The sequence below is a fragment of the Pleuronectes platessa genome, chromosome 2, assembly GCF_947347685.1.
Source record: "Pleuronectes platessa chromosome 2, fPlePla1.1, whole genome shotgun sequence".
Lineage (NCBI taxonomy): Eukaryota > Metazoa > Chordata > Actinopteri > Pleuronectiformes > Pleuronectidae > Pleuronectes > Pleuronectes platessa.
Window position 1 is genome coordinate 8,028,470 of NC_070627.1, and position 22,099 is coordinate 8,050,568.

The window sequence follows — 22,099 nt, forward strand, 5'->3', positions numbered from 1 at the left end:
TCTCTGTCTCCGTCTTCAGATTTTTGTGTGGAAATGAGAAGTGCCGATGAAATTTCACATGTTGACGCTCGTAATCATACGATGTCTACACACCGTGATCCACATTAATCCTGTTCTTATTCATGTAAACCCAGCAAATCTGATCCCAATGCTATCTTACCCTAAAACTTCTGCATCAACGTTTTCTCGCTCAGAACAGATCAAGATCCGTCTGTGACAGAAACAGGACGAGTGCACTGACTGTGTTTTTCACATGATGCAAATAAATCTGTATCTGTGTGGCAGGAGCCAGCGGCCCTGAGTCAACGCTGACATTTGTTCTGCAGCATTTTGCCTGTAGCTGTGAAACTCAAGTTTTATTCAATTTCAGCTCCGATCACAATCTTCTCTGTTCGGTGTTTAATAAATCGAAGGTTTGCGTTGCCCTTTGCGTTGCCACTGTGGTGCTTTTGTGACATTTTAGAAGGAAGAGGCTGCGCTGAGGTAACGACCAGAGGGAACAGTCGATGCATGATAAGTGTCTGTCTACAGTAGGAACCAGACTCTGATCCGAAAAACACACACACAGACTTTTTCCCTTCCTTTTTCTCCATTTCTCGCCCCTTTTATGTGAAATCTGGTCAATGATAGAAAACATGAAGAACTTATTTTATAGAAACATAGAGTATCCTCCATAAACATGGTGTAAGCAGGGCCTAGGGGGGTCTTTCCTTTATGTGAATGTACTAAAATATGTATGCTCTCAGCTATGCTTTTACTATCATGGGATTACTGTTATGTATGTTTCCAGCAAAAGATTTTAAAGCTCTAATAAAGACATTTCACACCTCCATGACACAACTCTGTATACAAGGTTACAAGTGGCTGTGGCTCAGGAGGTACATCAGGTCATCCACTAACCACAGGGTTCGATTCCCAGGCTCATCATCATTACATCTAATCAAGAAAATAAGTGCAATTGTTTTTTGGGTTATAATATGAATAAAAAGATCACTTGTACAAGTTTACATATACATAAAGCAAGTGTTTGTGTATGTGTGGGTTATTCATGTTGTTTACAGAGTCACATTATAGGTACTTGTCTTCGATATGGGACAAAAAGAAAGTCACCATGATGTAAATTATTAGAAATGCTTGATGATATAGATAGACGGACATGACAGATATAGATTCAGTATGTGTCACTGTGAGGCAGCAGCAGTTTGTGGGTCACATGCACAGTAATCCTCTCCTGCTGTGGTCTGGGTACAGAGGAGCAGATAACAGAGTATAGATCTCGTGCAGCGCGTCAGTGATGAGCTGTCTGTAGTGTTGCTCTGCAGCTCCAGGATGTGGGGTTGGTATTTCCACTGTGAACATATATAATGCTTATGTCTACTTCCTGGAGCCTCCATTAAACTGGTACACAGCTTGAAAGATAAAGCTCAAACTTGATCATATTGCCTTAAAGGAAGATATTCAATTTCAAAATTCCCATTCCAGGCCTATGTACTTCAGTAACAACTCAATCTGTCTCAGTGTGTTGCCTAATTTACCCAAACCACCATCTCCATTACAATACCAATCTGTCTCTCTCTTAAACCAAGCCACATGTTGCAGCAGCTCTTAACTGTACGGAACACACACTGAGTTATATCAGATCCACAGGGCCTCATGAATACTTAACAACACCTTTATGTGTAATACTGCACTGTAGCCTTGGGCTTGTTAAGCTTTTAAACAATCATAATAACACTATTAATCTTTATTAATCAACACAAGTAATTTGCATCAGGCCAGGATACACAATTCCCCCCCCCCATTACTGTATCTCCTCACTGCTTGTTCCCATTTACCTTCTGTGTGTGTGGAGCTCAGCTGCTCTAACAGCCTGCTGCCCACTGTGGAGCTTGGATTTCTGTATCAGGAGTTCCAGGAGCAGTATTTACTGTTGAGATGAGCTTTTTAACTTTTCAGACCTTTTATAAACGCAAACAAACATATGTAACCCACCAGAGGGAAGTACAAAATGAAAAAGCTCAATATGTCTCCTTTGAAGCTGATTACATGATATATCTTCTACAGGCTGATCCCCTCCTGTAGCACTAGTCCCACTTATTACATATAAAACCAACCCTAGAGTACAACCCTATACGTTCTTATACTTTCCTACTGTTTGAAATGATTACCAAGGTGGTTTATGTTTCCAGCCGCTCTAGCTTACATTTCATTTTTTTGAAAATATGATAGGATCTTTGCATCTAAATGTCTTCATCCCACTCAGTTACTTTGAGGACAATCTTCATCTGAGTACCAGAGGACGACAATACTTTGCATAAAAGCAAAGATTTTTGACTAATCTCAGTGGTTGTTCACCTCAGTTTGGTTTACTATAAGTGAACAGTTAAAACCATGGACTCAGCCGAATAAAATGCACCTGACAATGTGTTTGAACGATTGGTGTGTGCTGTTGTGAAGTTTCCCTTAAAGCAGCAAACAGTGACCTGAGGGTCTGAGGATAGAGGGGGACATCTGCTGCACATAAAGATAAGTCCCTCGGGGCAAATATTGGGCTGTGTATAGATATAAATACATGTAATCTGTTACCTGTGGAAAAACAAATGGATCCAAAGCTGAGTCAGCTGTTCCATAAGGAACTCCACTGTAGTGATAACGGTGAGACAACCACAGGTGGACACACACACACACGCCCCCACACACATACACACATGGGGTATAAAAGAGTGGTGGCCAGCAGTCTCCAGCACAGGAAGTTTCAGAAGACCGCAGACATGCTCAGGTTTCTTGTGTTGATCTCTTTCGCAGCCCTCGGTAAACAGCGTCTGATTCCTCTCCTCTTTTCACATTCTGCACATGCTCGAACTCTTCCTGTCTTACTGTTCTGTCGCCTGTGTTCCCCTCAGCGCTGGCCCAGCTGGAGCCCGAGCCCAGGTATCTGGAGGAGGACAGTGTGGAGGAGAGGGTTGTGGGAGGTGAAGTGGCCCGAGCCAACAGCTGGCCCTGGCAGGTACGGGGCAGCTTTGTTTGACTGGAGAGCAGTGGAGGCACAAGGGCGCTGAGCATTGAAGCCAATACGAAAATATATTTTTCACGTTGGTACTTTGCTGCGCATTGATGTTATTTCCACATCGGTGCTGGTTTGGTATCATTTTGACTCACCTCACTGTGGAGGCAGAGGTTGGATATCTAGGTGACAAGAATGAGTGACCAGATTAAGATTCATTACAAGAGCAAATATATTTTCCTCACAACTCACTTTAATTTCAGGTTAAAACTGGAAAAATTGCTTTTTTTAAAGCACTAAAGTGATTGGCTTAATAGGGTTAGGGTTCATATTTAATATGTGGATATATTTTGTCTCTTTGGCTTCAACATATTTAATATGTTGAAACCAAAGAGACAAAATAATAATACAATAAAGGATGTGAGGAGAAACTCCTTTGTTGTGGTTGTAATGTCTCTCTGTTGTGGTTTTGTCAGATCTCTCTTCAGTATAAATCTGGCTCCAGCTTCCACCACACGTGTGGAGGAACCCTGGTCAGAAGAGGATGGGTCATGACCGCTGCTCACTGTGTGGACCGGTGGGTGATTCATAAATCACAGACCAACTGCTGGTTCTAAATCTTATAAGAAATGTGGATGAAGTAGCAGGAGACATGTTCTAAAAGCTGAACATTTGCATTAACATATTTCATTAAATGAGCTGAGACATCTAGATTTAAATTTGACTGGTTTTCAATGGGTGACAGGTTATTGGAGATAATCCGCTGGCTGACAGTGTAGGAATGACACATTTCTGTTGTTTCTATCTCCACAGCGCCAGGACTTGGCGTGTTGTTCTTGGAGAACACAACTTGAACTCCCACGAAGGCGGAGAACAGTACATGAGCGTGAGCCAGGTCTACATCCACCCCAACTGGAACTCCAACAGCGTTGCTGGAGGGTGAGTGATGATCACGAGTCATGTTCTGACCCACTTCTGCACAGAAAACAACAAATACTGATACATGGATATCAGACGTTATAAAAGTGGAATCTAGATAGATCTGTAAACATGTAAAAGTCAGTAAAAATAGTTTTCTAACATGATGTTTCATATAACAGCCGCATCATGTGGATATTTTAATTAGTGTGTTGATTTGAATACATATTTTTAGGTCTTAAAATGACTTTTTGACTATTTATTTTGTTTTGACCATATGAGGACATGTTTCCTTTGACCCTCAGGTGGGACATTGCTCTTCTGCGTCTGTCCTCTGAAGCTTCCCTGAACAACAAGGTCCAGCTGGGCGCCCTCCCCCCCAGTGGCCAGGTCCTGCCCCACAACAACCCCTGCTTCATCACTGGATGGGGACGCACCCAGAGTGAGTGGGACATCACGATGCAGCACAGGATGAATTAATCTGTTTGGTGTTTACCTTTAGCATCAAAGCTGACATACGTTTCTGTGTTGTCCTCAGCCGGAGGTCAGCTCTCTGCTCAGCTCAAACAGGCCTCCCTGCCTGTTGTTGACCACAAGACCTGCACCAGCTATGGTTGGTGGGGCAGCACGGTGAAGACCTCCATGGTGTGTGCCGGTGGCGGCAGAGACTCTGGATGCCAGGTGAGTGAGGGCCGTGCAATCCGTTCTCACTTTGTGTGATACCTGGAGCCTGACATCTTTTTCAGGGTAACACCTCTTAAAATGGCCATAATTAGCTATTCATTCATTTTCATTCATGCAAAAAAGAAAAATTATGATAGATAGATAGATAGATGGATACTTTATCAATCTCGTGGGAAATTTAGAAATTAAGAAAGACAATTAATGATTTATCATTAAGTGTCCTTTTGAAAAGGACAAATTTATCTAATCTGACCCCTAATTAATAATTATCTTATACTTAACCAGGTTCCTATCTATTTTTATATTGTTTACCTGTGCTCTAGTCTAAATTTTATATAATGTACAAAAAATACATGTAATAATAAATACAATATTAATGATGAAGAAAACCCACATAACCCTACATACCCAAAATCTAATGTAAACTAATTTGTTTATTTTTTATAAAGTCAATTATTATGCTTTATGGATCAATTTTAGCAATCATTTGAAAAAATAATGTTGGACTTCTTGAATACCCTTCTAACTTTATTAACTTGTCCTTGTGGTAAAAAAAGATGCTGAGGATATTGACCACCTTATTAAGCATTCATCAATAGATTATTAACATTTATAACTGCATTATTATCAAATAGAAAAGATCAACACTGGACAAAGTATCTTTTAACCACCAAATGTCTTTTCAGTAGTGTGTTTAACCGATCGATTAACTGATCTACAGTTGTTAGTAACTTATGAACCTTAATTAAAATTTGGTTATAGGTTCAGCAGGTAAGAGTCAGATATGGAACCCAGTTCCTCCAGAGCTTCTTCTATGATTAAGATGGCAGGAGTGATGTCTCGTACATGCAGACTGGGAGAAACACAGAAAAAGAACTTGTCAAAATTCAGTTCTACTCCACCAGGAAAAGTCAAATTGAATGTCAGAGCTGAGGCCTGACCCCTTCTTGTCAAGGAAGATACTTTGCAGGACACATGAGGGATTACTTGCTGCATCAGCGGGGCCATAAGTCACTCACAGAGATCCAGACTGTAGTGCTTGAGCTGCACAAAAAGCTCATGTTGTGCACAAACTTGCTCAAGGCTGTCTGAGATTAAAAGAGGATGTGTGAAGCAAGAGGGAACATGTTGCTCTTTGAAAAACGGCACTTCTTCAACGTACAGAAGTAAAGACGTCCATTATGAACTCTCTGTGGCTTTTGTGTTATCTCCGAATCCAGGGCGACTCCGGTGGCCCCCTGAACTGCAGCGTCAACGGCCAGTGGGTTGTCCACGGTGTGACCAGCTTCGTGTCCTCCTCCGGCTGCAACGCTCCCAAGAAGCCCACCGTCTTCACCCGCTCCTCTGCCTACATCTCCTGGATGAACAACGTCAGTATTTAACACAACCACAGACAAAATGAGAGAAAAACAACCATGACATTTGCATTATCGTGAGCTATACATGAAGGGATGATGTCTCTTGATGAATCACGTTATATCCGTATGCAGCAATTGCAGGATAATCACAATCTCTTCTCTACATCCATTCATTTTGTAGAACTACACCTTATCTGTTCGGTATTTTGTTCAGCTCCTTGAGGATAATCACGTAATGATTCATTTATCTTCTCTTTGCCAGATCATGGGTTGAGAAGGACAGTCTCCATGGAGACAGGAGACGACTCGGGATTCGTCTCCTCTTCTTTGCGACTCCATCACAATAAAATGTCATTTTCACTGTAGCCATATTTGTTTGTGTTGTATTTTGTGTAAAAGGTATTGATCATTCTAAGATCTTTAAAAAGCACCAGTGGATGTGGAGTGTGTTTTAGGTTAATGAGAATAAAACACTGTAGATCTATTCCAGTTTTGATAAATCACATTTTATATGGGGTAATTTGTATGGGATGAAATTTGGCTCCAAAATTGATTTTAAAAGTTACACTGACACAATCAGGGATTGTTAAATACTGTTTTTAATGGAAAAAAGGCAAAAAATATATCACACAATTGTAAATGTTAACATAAAGACCATTTAAAAGACTAAATTTAGGATTATTATGCGCAAGGAAAGAAATTCTTTAGAATCCTCCCGTCGTCCTCTTACAAAGCCAGCTGCATATTATTTATTCATAACTGCAACAATGTGTTTGACATGTGAGAGTGCAAACAACAACAAACTAATGGGATGGGTTTCACTGCAAACAAACAATAATCAGAGTCAATTCAATTATACCAAATTAAATCATTTTTAATCGTTTGATTTAGAATAATAATATGACATTAATATTTCAGACACGAGCACATATTTTGAATTTTACCTCGAGTTATATCAATTAAACTCAATGCCTCATTAGTCACAAATAGATATATTCTTACATGTTTTAAATATCAAAAAAAAATTGCATCGGGGAAAATCACCTGGAGGAAAAATGCAGTTTTCTCAGTGAATCTACCTTCATTAGTCAGTGAGCTGTCCGAAAGATGAAGTGGTTATCAGAGGAGAAACAAATAGCTGCTTCACAGTGGCCTCGACTAGGGTGGATAATATCGTGAGAGGGGAAACATCTGCATGAATGACATGTGTGACTTACTACAGGGAGATATATATATATACTGAGTTTATGAAGAGAGGCTGACTCATCTGCAAGCTGCGACATGTATGAACCAGTGCTGCTGCTGCTGCTGACAGCTCCGTCAACTGAGAGGAAAGATAAAGTCACTGCTCAAGTTCTGCTCAGTGGGGTCAGAGGTCGTTTATCCAGGAGACGCCATGAAAAGTGTGATAAATAGATATGTCAACTGTGAGGTGGAAAGTAAACGTCTCTGCACATCCAAGTTCTGCTCGGGGGGGTCAGAGGTTTATCACAGAGAGAAAGAGAGAGAGAGAGAGAGAGAGAGAGAGCGAGAGAGAGAGAGAGAGAGAGAGAGAGAGAGAGAGAGAGAGAGAGGCATAAAGATGGATGGATATAGATTTTCAGTGTTGTGCAAGTTCACTACTCTCATGAACTAGTTCAAAGTTCAGTTCATACAAGTAAACATGAATAGTTCACGTTCATAGTTCACCATTTAAATTCTGAACTAGTTCATATTTCAGTTCATTTCATAGTTTTAAGGTGGAAAGTGAGAATGAAAGAAAACCTTATCCATCACTACCCCTTGCCTTAACTGTCGGAATCTTTATCAGAGTGTGTGTAAAAATCCCTCAGATAATAATAAGGTGCATCGGATCTCGGTTGTAGTTGCTGAGTCTGCGTCTCTGCTTTCTCTTGCCATCTGTATATGAGACCGAGAGCTGTTGTGTTGCAGGTATGGCCTGCCCCTTTAAGGAAAATTTGTAGTGTGTGACGTAGTGCACCAGGGTATTGTGGGAAAATACGATAAAAGTGTGTTTATAAGGAGAAGTGACGGAGCAGCTAGAGGTGGTGCGAGTGTTGCTCCTGCTGTATATCCGAGAAATAAAGTGGCCGCATTCCAAGTAAAGAAACATCTCCTCCTCCTTCTTCACGGAGCGGTCCGGACGGCTGGTTACCGGCCAGACAGCGAGCCAAGATAACCAGTGACACGGGCGGCTCCTGGTACAGGCGACTTAGGAGACTGATTTATCATGAGGTGACACATGCAATGTGTATCTGCGTAGTGCCGGGAAGAACCAGGAAGCGCCGCAGACACACACACAAGCACATAATCTCCTGTGGGGGGGTGGCGGCTACAGGCTTGCGTAGGTCAGTCACCTGTGAAGACCAGCATCATTTACCCCTGAACCAGCGCGGAGAAATGATGATGAAATGTAATAAAACAATTTACATATAAAATTAAATATAAAAAAATTAAAAAATTAAATTAAATATATATATTTTTAATAAATTAAATGGGGGAAAAAAAAAAAAAAAAAAAAAACTGCGCGCGCACATCCTGCGAAGCCCACTGTGCACATTCTGCGCATAAGCCCATTGCGCACATCCTGCGCATAAGCCCATTGCGCACATCCTGCGCAGAAGCCTACTGCGCACATTCTGCGCAGAAGGCCACTGCGCACGTTCTGCGCAGAAGCCTACTGCGCACATCCTGCACAGAAGCCCACTGCGCACATTCTGCGCAGAAGACCAATGCGCAGGAATTGCAGGAAATTTTTTCCTGTTTTTATATTTAATTAATTTAAATTAATATAGTATAATATATTTTGCAATTAATAGGAGAAGTCCTGCTAATTTTAAGTGTAACATATTGCCAGCTTGAGCACAGGCAGCAGATTCTCCTTTTTGTTGTGTCATTTAAAGTTCACAACAACATTAGTCTTATATAATTCAGGAGAGGCCTTTCACCTGCAGGAGTCAAATCCAAATAGCAGAATAAATCTGTATTTGAAAATATTTAGTCAGAGTGTGTTTTCTCATTAGCTGGTGGAGGTTCGCCTGCTTGGCTGAAGCAGGACTTCCTGCCTGCTGCGGCAGAGGAGGAAGGTGGCGTCAGGACAAAGTGTTGAGGTGGCAGCAGGTCAGGTCACTCTGATATAAAGTCTGTCCTGTTTATTAATGCTGCCGTCCTGCAAGGATGTTCAGTGTAATGGATGATGTGGCTTCACCATAGACTGGGCTTCACCGGTTTAGATTACATACATTTGCTCAGTGAGGGTAGAGCGCCACCTGCTGGATGAAAAAAAAACTGGTACATGTGTATTTTGTATGCAACAATGATCTCCACATGTATATTGGCTACAGGGCACGTAAAGAAACAGTCTGTCAAAATGTAATGACTTTAAATTAATAATAATAACAAACACAGCGACTCAGTTCAAACGTTCTTGCCATGACTCAGCATGTTTTATTCACTGCAGCCACGGCTGAATAGCTCTTATTCCTTTATTTTATATTTTCATATAAACATATGCAAACACACACTTCTGATAGCAGCATATAAAACAGTTCAGCTCAGGCTCTGCCCCCCCCTGCTGCTTCATCCTCATGTATTTAGGTGAATTTAGTGGATCCTGCTTAATATTTAAAATCGCTGCCTGCACGGTGCTTTGACTAACCTCATGAAATCAAAAGGAAGTTAAGCTGCAGGCGGCAGATGAAATATAATCTAATAAAAAACATGTTTAATGCATGTGTTCAATGTCAACATATTCTACAACACAAATTATCTTAGTTGATGTCAGGTTAAGATGTGTATAAATATTAAAACAATCATTCATCTGTGTATCAGGGATCCAGCACAAGTATTTACAGCTTAACAACGAAACCTATACAATGAACCTCCCGTGAGTTTTACTGGGATCATGTAGAATCCAGTTTTCAACATCGTGAAATAAGAGAATAGAAACAGAAACAGTAAAAAGTGCTGTTGGTATAAGTTAGAAAAAGCACAACAGTTCCCCCCCCCCCTTTTAATCAAATGAACGAACTCTGCTGCTGCTGTAAACTCCAGTTTGCATAGTTAATTCACAGAGATGGAAAAGATCGCCACAGGTCGATCGATATCTCTCTCTCAATTCCACAGATACGTATAAACAGGTGTCACGAGGGCCCTGACGCCATCACACCATCACACCATGCCCTCGATGGTGCCCAGCTTCGGTGACTGCTCGGCCCCCGTGTGCTGCGTTCGCTGCTGATAGTCCTTCAGCAGCTTCACGGTGTCGTCGTGTCCGAACTGCATGGCGTCGTCGACCGGCAGGTTCCCCCACCTGCACAGCGAGAGGTGAAGGTCGTGATGAAGAGGAGAGTCAGCCGATAGATCATTGAGCAAAGTTTTTCTCACAATGGTAAAGAGAATTTAAGATCGAAGGTTCACTCGCAGAAGGCTTTAATTCAATTAAACCTTACAGGCAATAATGTTAATCTCTTTTTTTATGGCTTGCTGTTAGATATATTGATTTTATAATCTGTCAAATACTTCCAGAAATCTCTGTTTGTGTGTATGTGGCTCATGTGTCTCCAGAACTGTTCATCTAATTCTCTACACATACTTGACATGTGTATTCACAAGGCCTTGAATTGGACACGTGATGCGTTCAATACCAATAATCTTTGAATAAACAGGTGAACAGCTCTTTGTGCAGCAGCTGTGGCTTCAGGCTTCTGTGGAGTGAATCCTGCAGAAGGTCTTTTCTCTTCCTGGCTAAATATCTACAGGTCACTTTTACAGTTATAGAAAGAAAACTACAACCAGCATCACCACAGGAGATCGATATAGAAAATAAAATGCCTCTAAATACTGTCTGGTTATAAATAAAGGACGGCAGAAAACCGAGCTAGCGTTTCAAATATTTGATTATGATTAAATCAGGAGCTGTGAAGAAGACGTTAGAGATGCTGATCTCACCTGTCCTTTACAAACGGATTCACTTTACAGGTTTCAGTCAGAAACACCACAGCGTCGATGTGACCTGAGAATAAACAGGAGATGTAACAGGTTCTCATCAGGGGCAAACAAATATAGACGACACAAATACTGGTGTCAAAAAGCAATGGAACAATGTGACGAATTGTGGGAGAGGAAAAATCTCAGACAAACAAATAAAGCATTTTTTTTAAATAAAAACATATCCTCCTGCACTCACCAGCTGACTCAGAATCAGATTTAGGTATATTATTCCTTTTTTTTGTAATGATCTAAACAAAGGAATTGCTCACACGTCAGTTTGTGAAAAAGAATGTGACTGAAGAAGATGCTGCAGCGGAGCATTCAATCTGCACCGGGACAGAATTCAAAACCACAACAGGAGACACACAATCGTCCATATGGCGCAGCAGTGTGAGTGTAAGTGAGTTGATTAATTAGTGGTCTTGTGTAAAGTCAGCCCGAGGAACTGAACCTCTGCAGTTAATCATGGAAACAAATGGAGCGAGACCTCATTACACTGGTGAGCGTCAAAACAAATAACTCAACAAGTGTATCTCTGCATGTGCGTCGCTCACAGACACACACTCTATACTCCAGATGACACACAGAGATAAAAATAACGTTACAGAGAGTCGGAGTTATACATCGCGGTTCTCGTTTCTGACAATGACAGCAAATTATAATTATCTCTGGAAATAAATTAGTGGGACTAATGTGCTCTTGTGTTGCTGTGACAACCGCTCCTCATTAAGAGTGAAGCTCTATTCTGTGGCTGCACAAGTAGAGCGCCACCCGGTGGTCAAAGTGTCTCAGGAGAGACTCAGGTTAGCATTTGACCACAGTCCAACTGCCACCATCACGACTGTTACTGAAATACTACACACATCAATGTTGATTACGGCCTGATTGATTATGAGCAGGCTGATTTGAGCCTTTTTGAATAATATCATTGTCTAGATTTATGGTTACCAATATGAAAACTTTGATTTTACAGAATGAAAAAATTCAGAAAAGCATTTTAGTTTCAATTTTACGTAAAAAATTATAATTTTTTATTTTCTTTATTCAAGCTAAAATAATTTGGTCGCATTTGTCTCTTCCTTTTATTCATAATAAAGTTTATCGATATACTTGAATATATCAAGTCTCAATTACATTTATTTTTCATGAGGCTCTGCACACCCACACATGAGTTTTCACTTATTCTTCTCAGGCTGAGGTTTGGTGCAGATGCACTGAAACAAGAACTCCGTGATGAATGTCTTCCAACTCCCAAAAATAAGTGTCCACAGAAGAAGTCGGATCATAAACCAAATGTGCAGTTTAAAAGATAAATATAGAAACATCTTTTTGAAGCTTTATCATCTTTTTTGTTTGATCAGAACTCATATTTTTCATATATTAATGTTGTGCCAGAATCTTTATTTCCGGTTGCAGAATTGCTTTGTATAGTTCCCCTGTGGAGCCGGCGTTGCTCTTTCATTAAACTAAAAGTGAAGAAGCACAGATGACACAGAACATGTGGGTCTCACCTTCTGCAGCAGCCACATGTAGAGCTGTCCGAGAGTCATAGTCTTTGAGATCCATGTCCATGGACGAGAGAGCAAACCTGAAGTAGATAAAAACTGTTATAAAATATATGTTTTTAAATAGATAGGCACATTTGACCATATATTAGCTTTTCTTTCATATTTTAGCTAGTCAACGAGCAGTATGAGGAATTAAAACATATCTTTTAAGGCAAACCAGATAAAGATAAATACAGAAATTACCATTCACATTTTGAATACAAAAATACTCTTTACATTAAAATATCTCTGTGCAACATTTGTATATGAGACAGTACTAGCTCTTTATGAGACACACAGGTGATAAACTGAACCTTCTCAGGGCCGACACGTCTCCACTGTAGGCAGCAAACATCAAGTTGAAAACAGACTTGTTCTGTAAACACACAGGAGAAACATAAAGAAAGCACTTATAGATATTTTTTATCTAAAAATCAACAAACCGGTTGAAGCAGCTCACCCTGTCATCCCCGTCCTGCCTGCGAGGATCCTGCTTCTTCACAAAGTGCCTCAAGTTGTCATAGTTGTGGAAATTAAAAAGGGACACGAGCTCCTGAGGGAAAGATACAGTTTTTATTGAGTTTAAGAGGAAAATGCTTCAGGAGTTTTCTTGTGTTTTAAGACAAGTTAATGTGAAAACCACAAGTTCAACTAAAGATACAACTGAAAAATTCAACCTATAAGGCCGCAGACACAAAGCTGGACTCAAATGTTCTTTCATTTGTTAAGAATTGTTTACCTTCCTTCTTGTGGGCCATCAATAAAAAAAAAAAAAATCCTGCAATTTCTTGTGTTATGTATATTTTAACACTACATATATATTTATTTATATATATATATATATACTTTTAAATTCCTCTCAGCCTGACATCCCTCTCCCTCACAGCAGTGAACATCTCGCTTCAGCTCAAATTGGCCGTTAAAAAAATATGGAAAAAACAATGCATGACACAGGCATGTAAAAGCTAATGGCTGCTTCCCAGTCACCATGAATGAACAAAATGAATCTACAGGCGGAGTGTGTGTCTCGCTCTTGCCTCACAGAAGTTTATTCCCCGGACGCTGTTGCCCACTCTGTCCAGTGGAGGAGACCAACACATCACTCCCATCACGTTGGGAATCACCAGCAGTATCGCACCAGACACGCCCGACTTGGCCGGTAAGCCCACCTGAGGGATGGGAACACAGTATTTCCTTCAGTGTGTTAATGGCATCAATTTGTGTGAGAGGGTTAGTGGTGGAGTGGCCCCGTCTCGTGTTACTCACGTGAAACGCCATCTGTCCAGAGAAGTCATACATGCCACACGAGTGCATGAGACTCAGAGTGTTCCTCACAGCCTCCGCACTCAGGACATGCTTTCCAGTGATCGGACAAATTCCCCCGTTGGCCAGAGTGGCCGCCATGACACTCCCTGACTCACACGTCACCTCGATGGAGCAGAGCTGAGAGCAGAAACCGTTTAGGGTCGAAATGTTTTTCATTTAAAATAAGAATTGTGAAATTAAATGTTCTATTCATGACATTTACCTGGAAGTAGAAATCTAGGGCATCGATCATATCTGCTCCTGGTGGAAAACACTGTTGAATTAAATATTATCAACATGATTATTTGACTGATAGAAAACCATTGTACTATGCTACCAGAAAGTCATGAATATCTATAACAGTTTATAAAGCTCTGTCGTATTCTGGCACCTTCTACAACACAGCTCATCCCAGGGTCAAAAGGTCAAGTGGGAAATGTGTTGATGCATGGAGGGTAATATATGCAATATACATATGGAGAAGCTGCACAGATGGAGTTTAGTTGAGCCTAAAGATGATTGGACGAGCAAACTGATGATTGCAACAACAATGGATGAAATATTCATGTTTAATATTTAAATGGACACATTAAAAAAAATAACATTTACAAACGATTTTGTTGTATTGTATCGTTACAGATAATTGGGCTTAAAAATCTAAAGAAAGAATCTGAAAGGAAATATAATATAGCAAGTGATTGGGGATCTCCTCCGTTACTGAAAAAATACTTATTTTGAAAATATGTTTCACCACACAACAATAATATCTAGCTTTCCAAAATATTACTTTATTGTATTGCTTTTGTATATTTGCATGCAATTAATGAATTGATGATTTAGGTGCTCAAAAATGGTTTAAATAATCATTTAGGTTCATGTATTCTTGCAAAAAACTAAACATTCTCTGGCCTGAGCTTCTCCTGTGAGATGATTTTCTGCTTTTCTCCATTTTATCATTGAGCATATTTACAGAGACATTGAAAGACGTCACTGTGGCTTTAGGGGAATTGTTATGGTCATTTTTTTAGGGTTTAGTTTTTTTTTAATAATCAATCAATAATAAAATGTGTTACTCGTCTTATTTCACCTGAAAACAGATCTAAGAGTAGAGAAACTAATAATTCATAATCCCACCGATTTTAATGCAGCAAGAAAACGTCCTGTGACTGACCTTCTTCTCTTTCATGTAATATCCGATGGCAAAATTTCTGTTGCCTGTTTCCTTTTCTGACTGGAACCTGAGAGAGACGAGCAGAAGGGGTCGATACAGAAACATCAATAATGCAATGGGGCTGCGGACAGGCAATCTGCCCAGGCCCGGTCTCCAAACTCAGATTTGTTAAACTAAGATATTTAAACAATACAATATCTGTAAATGATTGACAGTGCACTCACGTGGCGTTGCTGAATCCAACGTATTCTTGGCCGGCCATCTTCTTCACAAACTCCATAACCTAAGCAAAGAGAAGGGTTTTATGTGATTCGCTGCATCTGTGAGCACAGTAAAATAATCATGCCACAGTTTGAAGTTACTCACATAGTCAAACTTGTCCGCCTTATTTGAACAAGGCTGAAAACAGAGTGAGAGAAAACGGTTCATATAGAAATATCGTGATTGCCACATTCATTCATAAACAATGCGTGTGACTTCAGCTTGGCCAATTACGCAGTGTGAAACAGCACTTGTATGCATCAGTGATTGTAACAACTCAACATCTGTTTATCAGCTGGTGCATTGACAGGGGAAACAGGAGGAGATTATAAAACAGAGTTCAGGTAGAGGTCAAGAAGAATTTCACGAAAACAAGCTTAAAAACAAAAAAAAAGACGATTCTAATCCCAGTTTTTTCTCGTAACACAACCTGAACGTGCCAAATATTACATCAGGAGCCTTTGATGCTGTATTCGTAACTTGCTACTGCTGCTGAATGACATTTCCCGTCCCAGGCTTTGTCGTTAATGATCATCATCACAACAACGGACTCACTCAGAAACCTGCCGGCTCTAAACCCGGACACGCACGGCACATTACCGGGATACACGGGGTCATTTAGAATAAAACACGAGAAGAAGAAAGGTGTAGGAAATGTTTTTCTTTAAATTAAACTATAAAAGAGAACAATAAAGAATAAAACTATTGACAACCAGTGCATGTTATTGATGCAACAATCTGTAAAAAATGCATTCTTCGAAAAAATACGTTATCCTACTTCTTGAAATCTTGAAACTAAAAAACATTATTTATTTTTTTACATCTGCAACTCCAAGTTGACAGTTACATTTTTGTGTCGGTGACTTTTTACTTGAGGGAGAGTGATTCACTGCGCTGATTCAACTTTCACACAGCGGCCTGCACTGCGTGTTTACCTTGATAAGAGAGCTGATCACTATGGCTCCAGCGTTCACCATCGGGTTGTGGGGCTTATCTGCAGGAGAAGACGACAGGAGGCTCAGTGTTGATGAGGAGTTTCGCTGGAAAATGGGAGTTTTCTTTCCAGGAATCAAGTCAAGTTCATTGGGAATTTTCTGCTACTTCAATGTATGATATCAGACCATATCCAAACACAGGGCTAGATATGAACTAAATACAGAAGAATTCATTCACTCATAAAGGGACCTGATGTGTGTTGTGTTATGTTATGCATGTTGTCTTGAGTGTGTATGAAGCATCTTCTGAACATACTGAGGTGCAGACCAAACAACACATTAGAAGGATTTGAATGTCAGTAGCAGTCTGTTGTTTTAAATGCGATTCAGTAGCATTGTGAACAAGACGTCGATGTGAAAAACACAAACAAGCTAAATACAATACAATTCAAGCTTTTTTCATTATCTAATTATTTCTCAATAAAAAAAAAAAAAATTAAGACCATAAACTCAAACTCGAATAAATCTTTCCTGACGTCATAAAGAATTTCAATAGAAAGTAGCTTATTTTAGCAACCAATGGAGGCGCCCTCTGCTGGTCATTGGAGAGAATACAAGTTTCAGGCTTTTCCGCATAGGCTTATTTTCCAGAACCAGAGTATAGTATCAAGGTCTGTGATGTAACCACAGAGTGAAGAGGCCTCACACACCTTCGTCATCAAGTGACAGCATGTTGAACTTGAGTCCACTGGGCTCCATGCCCACATATTGGTGAACCCTCTCCGTCCCCGCCTGGTGGACGGCGATGGCGTACTGCAGGGGCTTCACACAGGACTGCAGGCAGAACGGCAGCTTGGTGTCACCCACCGAGTGTCTGGAGGGAAATTTTATACAAATTAAAGAGGCAAAGAATCTGAATAAATGACACCCAGTCAACCCACTGACACCACAGTCACAACATCATATCACTCAGCAGCAGCACTGGGCAGTTTGAGGATCAGGTGTGTTGTTACTGCACATCATTGATTTGTACTAATAGAAAAGGGGGGAGTACTACCCAAAAACTGGAATGATTGAAATTTATAACAATGAATTTATAGAATATTATATTATTTTGTCGAGTATGAGTCTGTAACTCCTACCTCTGGCCGTCGACTGTGCACAAAGACACGCCCCAGAGTTCTGGGCTGAATTTGGCGAGCTGGGGGATGTAGTCTGCAACCTAGGATTCACAAGGGAAACAGTAACAGTAAGATCACACGATTTAAGATTCAGAAACAAGTTTCAGAAGTAAAGGCTCGGCAGGAGAGAAGATGTTAGTCGAAAATTATTTTGGAGAAGTGGGACACAGTATTCTCAATAGCAAAATAAAGATATTCTATATTAACATTTCCATGTCTGAGAAACAAACAACAGATGCAGCACACACCTTCCCATCAGTTTGATTTCCTACTCTCTTGTAGATTTCATTTATTTTCTGTGCGAATGTATCAAACTCGGGGATGATGAATTTCTTCCTGAAGGCCTGGATCAGCAGGACGATATTTCCACCAGCACATCTGAAAGAACAACAGCAGAGCAGGGGTGAGTTAAAGGTCCAGTGTGTAAGATTCAGGTGAAAGGGATCCATCGGCAGAAATTTAATATAAAATAATCCTAGTGATGTTTTCACTAGTCTGTCTCATCTAAATTGTATGAATTGTTTTTTTTATTAACCCTAGAATGGGCTCTTTATATTTAAATACTGTTTATTTACATAGGGAGCAGGTCCTCTACGGCCGCCATGTTTTTTCACAGTAGCCCGGATTGGACAAACTAAACAACTTTGAGTTTTTGTGACAACTGAAGGCTCCCAAAGGTTCTCTGTCGTGTTTGGAAGGAGAGGGTGAGGTGAGGGGGTGTTCAGCTGCAACATGCAACTTCACCACTAGATGTCACTAAATTATACTTACTGTACCTTTAACCAAAAACACAGACACGCCAACTCAACGGGGATGTGAGGTTTACAGACAGTTTCTCAGGACTACAGATGAATAAATAGAATATTACAGTGATGCTGCAGAGACTTTAAATGTTGCAATTTTTTTAGTGTGTGTGTGGTCTTGGTTTGACTCATGTTGTGGGGACCTAAATATGTTCTCACAGTGACCTTCTGGGGACACGTATTCCAAAGGTAAAGTTTGAGGACACGTTAGGGTGAGGTTAGCTTAAGGTTAAGTTCACTGTGGGTCAGCATTGGGTAGGAAGTTGTTATTGTTGAGTTTTAGAGTAAGTCTCCAGGAAATGAATGTAAGTCAATGTAATATCCTCGTTCTCTGTGGGAGCGCAGAGCAGCTAAGAGAGATCAGCCTGAGCAACATGCTTTCATCAGAACGATGGTAAATACAGAGGATTTTTATTTTATAACACCACAAGATGCCTACCGGTTAATCAACTCAAATAGTATTACACAATATTTGTGCATATCATAGCTTTTACTGTCGAGCTAAATTACCTTTTTTGCTGTGTTATTATTTATCCTATCTGAAAGCAAATATCCGATAGTTTACATATCCTAGAAATAATAAAAAATGTCAAACATCCACATATTTTCACGACTGAATTTTATAAAACAGTGAGAAATATTTCCAGACCTTCACATTGAGGGAAGATGATGTTAAATGTTGGTATCATGCACTTTCTGTCTGAACTAATAAAATGACAACAGCATCAAATTAATACATTTCAGACACTGAGCATTGAAATCGTCAAGTGCTGCATTTGACTACATCACATCATACATGTGTTCTCAGTCTTTAGTGGTTCTAACCTCCTCCACATTTTTAATCCTAAATTTAAAATAGACATGAATCACTTCTTATCAGTGATGTAAAGTCGGGGAGGACAAAGGAAATTAAAAAAAAGAGGGACCGGGGGGAGAAAGAAGCGGAGAGACAATCCCGAAACAAGTCACACACAACAAATCCTTCATTACAATGGATTGTTGTGAGAAGGTCAGACTAAAAATAGTTTGGTGTCACGACTTCAAAGGGTGGTGAATGGAAAACAAAACACCACGAGACAGTTGGCGGTGAGATGGATGTCAATTCTGCGTGGAGAGGCGGCGCTCTAAGAAACAGGAAACAAGGTGAGAGGAATCTCTGGTGATATTTCCCGTCAGCTCTGTGACTGAATCCGCTGCGTTCAGACAGCGTCTCTCATTAAAGACGATGATCAAAGACCTGTGTTCCCGTGTTTGATCATCTGCTGCGTTTCCCGTCCATCACTTTGTGTGAAAATGGGAAATCAATTCTTATTTTCTCTACAAAAGGAAGAAAATAAATAAACCCACACCACAAGATGGGTCACTGAGGAACAGCATATTTATCTATGGGACACGACATCGAACCCCTCTTGTAGTGAAGGTACAGTTTAATCAACCCCCCCCCCCCCCCCAGAACAGACATTAAAGTGTGATCTATATCCAGATAGGTTATAAGTTTCCACCGTGTATTTACGAGATACGTTTCAGATCGGATCTGTCTAATCTCCGGAGCAAAACCCACGTGTGTAATTTGAGCTAAAGTGATGTCGACACATTGTAGGGATTGTGTTTACACTTTCCTAAAATCTGAAAACAATGCGAGGCAGGCTACTTCCAAAATCCCAGTCAGATCACTATGCCTTTACACCAATCATTGCCCCAGATGAGGTGTCCAGATATAGAAGGTACTTTAGTAGCCGGTGTGAAAAAGGTCAGTGGAAACTATAAAGTCTCTGCAGCAGCCAAAGGACTTAATCAAAGCACTGTCATTTTCTATTCATTGATTTCTATTTAATCTCACATCTTGGGTCAGTTGGCATGTCTCTGTTATTGGTTAAAAGGTACAGTGCGTAGAATTTGGTGACATCTAGTGGTGAAGTTGCATGTTGCAGCTGAATGACCCTCACCTCAACCGCCCCTTCGAAACATAATAGAGAACCTGTGACGTTCAGTTTTCATAAAAACTCAAAAAAGGTATTAAGTTTGTCCAGTCTGGGCTACGGTAAAAAACATGGCGGCCTCCACTGTGTGTGTTTGCCAGGAGCTAAAGAGATAATTCCAATCTGCTGCCGTCTCACCTGTGGAAAAGGTCCCTGTCCATCATGGCCTCACCGGCAGAGTCATTCACGGCCTGTCGAAGCTTCTCCATGCAGTCCTTCAGACGAGGGTCGGACGTGTGGAGGCCAGTTCTCCTCAGGGCCTGCAAACAGAGATGGAAACCACAGATACAGTAGAAGTTTTGTATATTAAACATTGACTATATAAAAAGATGGCGGCGTCCGTATAGCAGACATTTTGGCTTCAATTTATTCGTACAGTTGGACGAAGTGGAGAAAAATCTTCATTTAAAGTCTTTGATACAAGCAGCGGACAAACAGGATGTTGTCAGGTTACTCACTGAGGTAAAGTGCGAGATGGGAACTTGGTCCTTTCCCTCGGTGATGGCGTAGAAAAGCATGTCGTCCACTCCGGAGCTGAGAGACCGTGACTGCACATCCCTGGTAAAGAGAAAAGTAACCTCGTAAAAGAAGAATTCAAGCTGTTTTGAGTGTTTGAATACAAAATGTTTCTATTGTTAGCGTCATCTAATGTCCTTTAAAATTGTGTGTGTCACTATAGCTTTGTGCAAAATAAGCCAAAACACAACCGGTCTAGTTGTAAGTTGACAGCATTGCACAACACTCTCGTGTGAAAATAAAGTTTGATTCACTGATTAGTTGGAAACACAAATCAATCAAGTTATTCCTCTTGCACAAGTGAGTTATTTGTCCTGTGCAGTCGAGATAAGATAAGTCCTTGGTTGACCTGAGGGGATCCGTGGAGTAAGTGTGTGAATATTTCCAGAGTGTAAACCTTGTTGTCTTTCAGCAGGGTGGAGGTGTGGACCCCCCCCCCCCCCCCCCCACACCATCAGGCAGGTGATCAGCTCTTCACCAAACACTCACACTTTGACATGATGATCCATATGAGCAGTTGAGGAGCTGGAGCTCAGGCAACATGCTCCTGCTGCTCCTGCTCCTGCCTGGATGTTCGATGTCTTCCTCGCCGCTTCTGGGTTCCTCAGGAGTTGTACGGAGTTGGAGAGCAGACGCAGCGGCCTCACACACAACATGATGCGGCTGATTCGCAGCCACAGTCCGGTGAAGCAGCGGATGAAGGAGACAGTTAGTTTTAAAGCAGTTTCTATTTTATCTGCGTCTCAGGTCACTGACTGCATGTGCGGTTCTGCTGCCTTCACGTGCGGTCGGGAATTTAACCTTTCCACAAGGCCTGTCCATGTGAAAGTGACGCAATGAATCTAGAGATTGTGTAGTTGAATCATTATGATTACATTTCCATGATGTTCAACACTTTATATGCTGCTCAGGCTTTAGATCCAATGACTGGCGAGGACGGATTAGATTGAACATTTATATTTAGTGTTTCAAATTTAGATTTGGTGTTTCGATTTAGATTCAACAGTTGACACTTAAATTGAACATTTATATTTGACATTTATATTTAATATATACAATTAATATCAAGGGGTCATTTAGTATATGAACTCACAATATATCATTAGATGAGTTGTTTGAAAATAAAAAAAATATTTTACGATGTGAACTTGAATGCAGCAGTGAGGGGTTGGGTGGTGGGTGGGGGTGTAGTGCGTGACAGCTGCAGCACCTCATGTTGCAGCTGTCAGTCAAGTGACAGCTCCAACAACAAACCAGAGGGGAGCACACAGGTGTCCCGCCCACTCAGCATTTAGTCAGCCAATTTCAAAACTTGAAAATAACTTCCACAAAAGTTTTCAACATATTTAAACCATAATTGATCAATTCTGGTGATGCTTCCCCTCAGTGTTACCTGCTGAGGATATTTCATGGTCCAGGTGATGCAGGTAAAGTTTTTCTCATGG

At 40.7% G+C, this 22,099-nt stretch overlaps 2 protein-coding genes across 2 annotated transcripts; one reads left to right on the plus strand and one right to left on the minus strand.

The window, feature by feature from the left end:
• Positions 1–2,674: 2,674 nt before the first annotated feature.
• LOC128455203 (elastase-1) lies at positions 2,675–6,329 on the plus strand. Its single transcript, XM_053438888.1, has 8 exons — positions 2,675–2,811; positions 2,904–3,007; positions 3,481–3,581; positions 3,818–3,943; positions 4,228–4,364; positions 4,461–4,603; positions 5,827–5,976; positions 6,227–6,329. The coding sequence occupies exons 1-8, from the start codon at positions 2,709–2,711 to the stop codon at positions 6,236–6,238; spliced, it is 876 nt and encodes a 291-aa protein (XP_053294863.1). The 5' UTR covers positions 2,675–2,708; the 3' UTR covers positions 6,239–6,329.
• Positions 6,330–10,134: 3,805 nt separating this feature from the next.
• gls2b (glutaminase 2b (liver, mitochondrial)) lies at positions 10,135–21,445 on the minus strand. The gene is made up of 18 exons (XM_053445301.1): positions 21,144–21,445; positions 20,597–20,696; positions 20,277–20,398; positions 17,605–17,734; positions 17,318–17,397; positions 16,886–17,049; positions 16,176–16,234; positions 15,346–15,378; positions 15,204–15,262; positions 14,980–15,046; positions 14,032–14,082; positions 13,770–13,946; positions 13,541–13,672; positions 12,964–13,056; positions 12,818–12,879; positions 12,468–12,544; positions 10,915–10,978; positions 10,135–10,276 (listed from the first exon to the last, which is right to left on the minus strand). Exons 1-18 carry the CDS (start codon positions 21,308–21,310, stop codon positions 10,135–10,137), a joined length of 1,779 nt encoding a protein of 592 aa, XP_053301276.1. The 5' UTR covers positions 21,311–21,445.
• Positions 21,446–22,099: the final 654 nt, after the last annotated feature.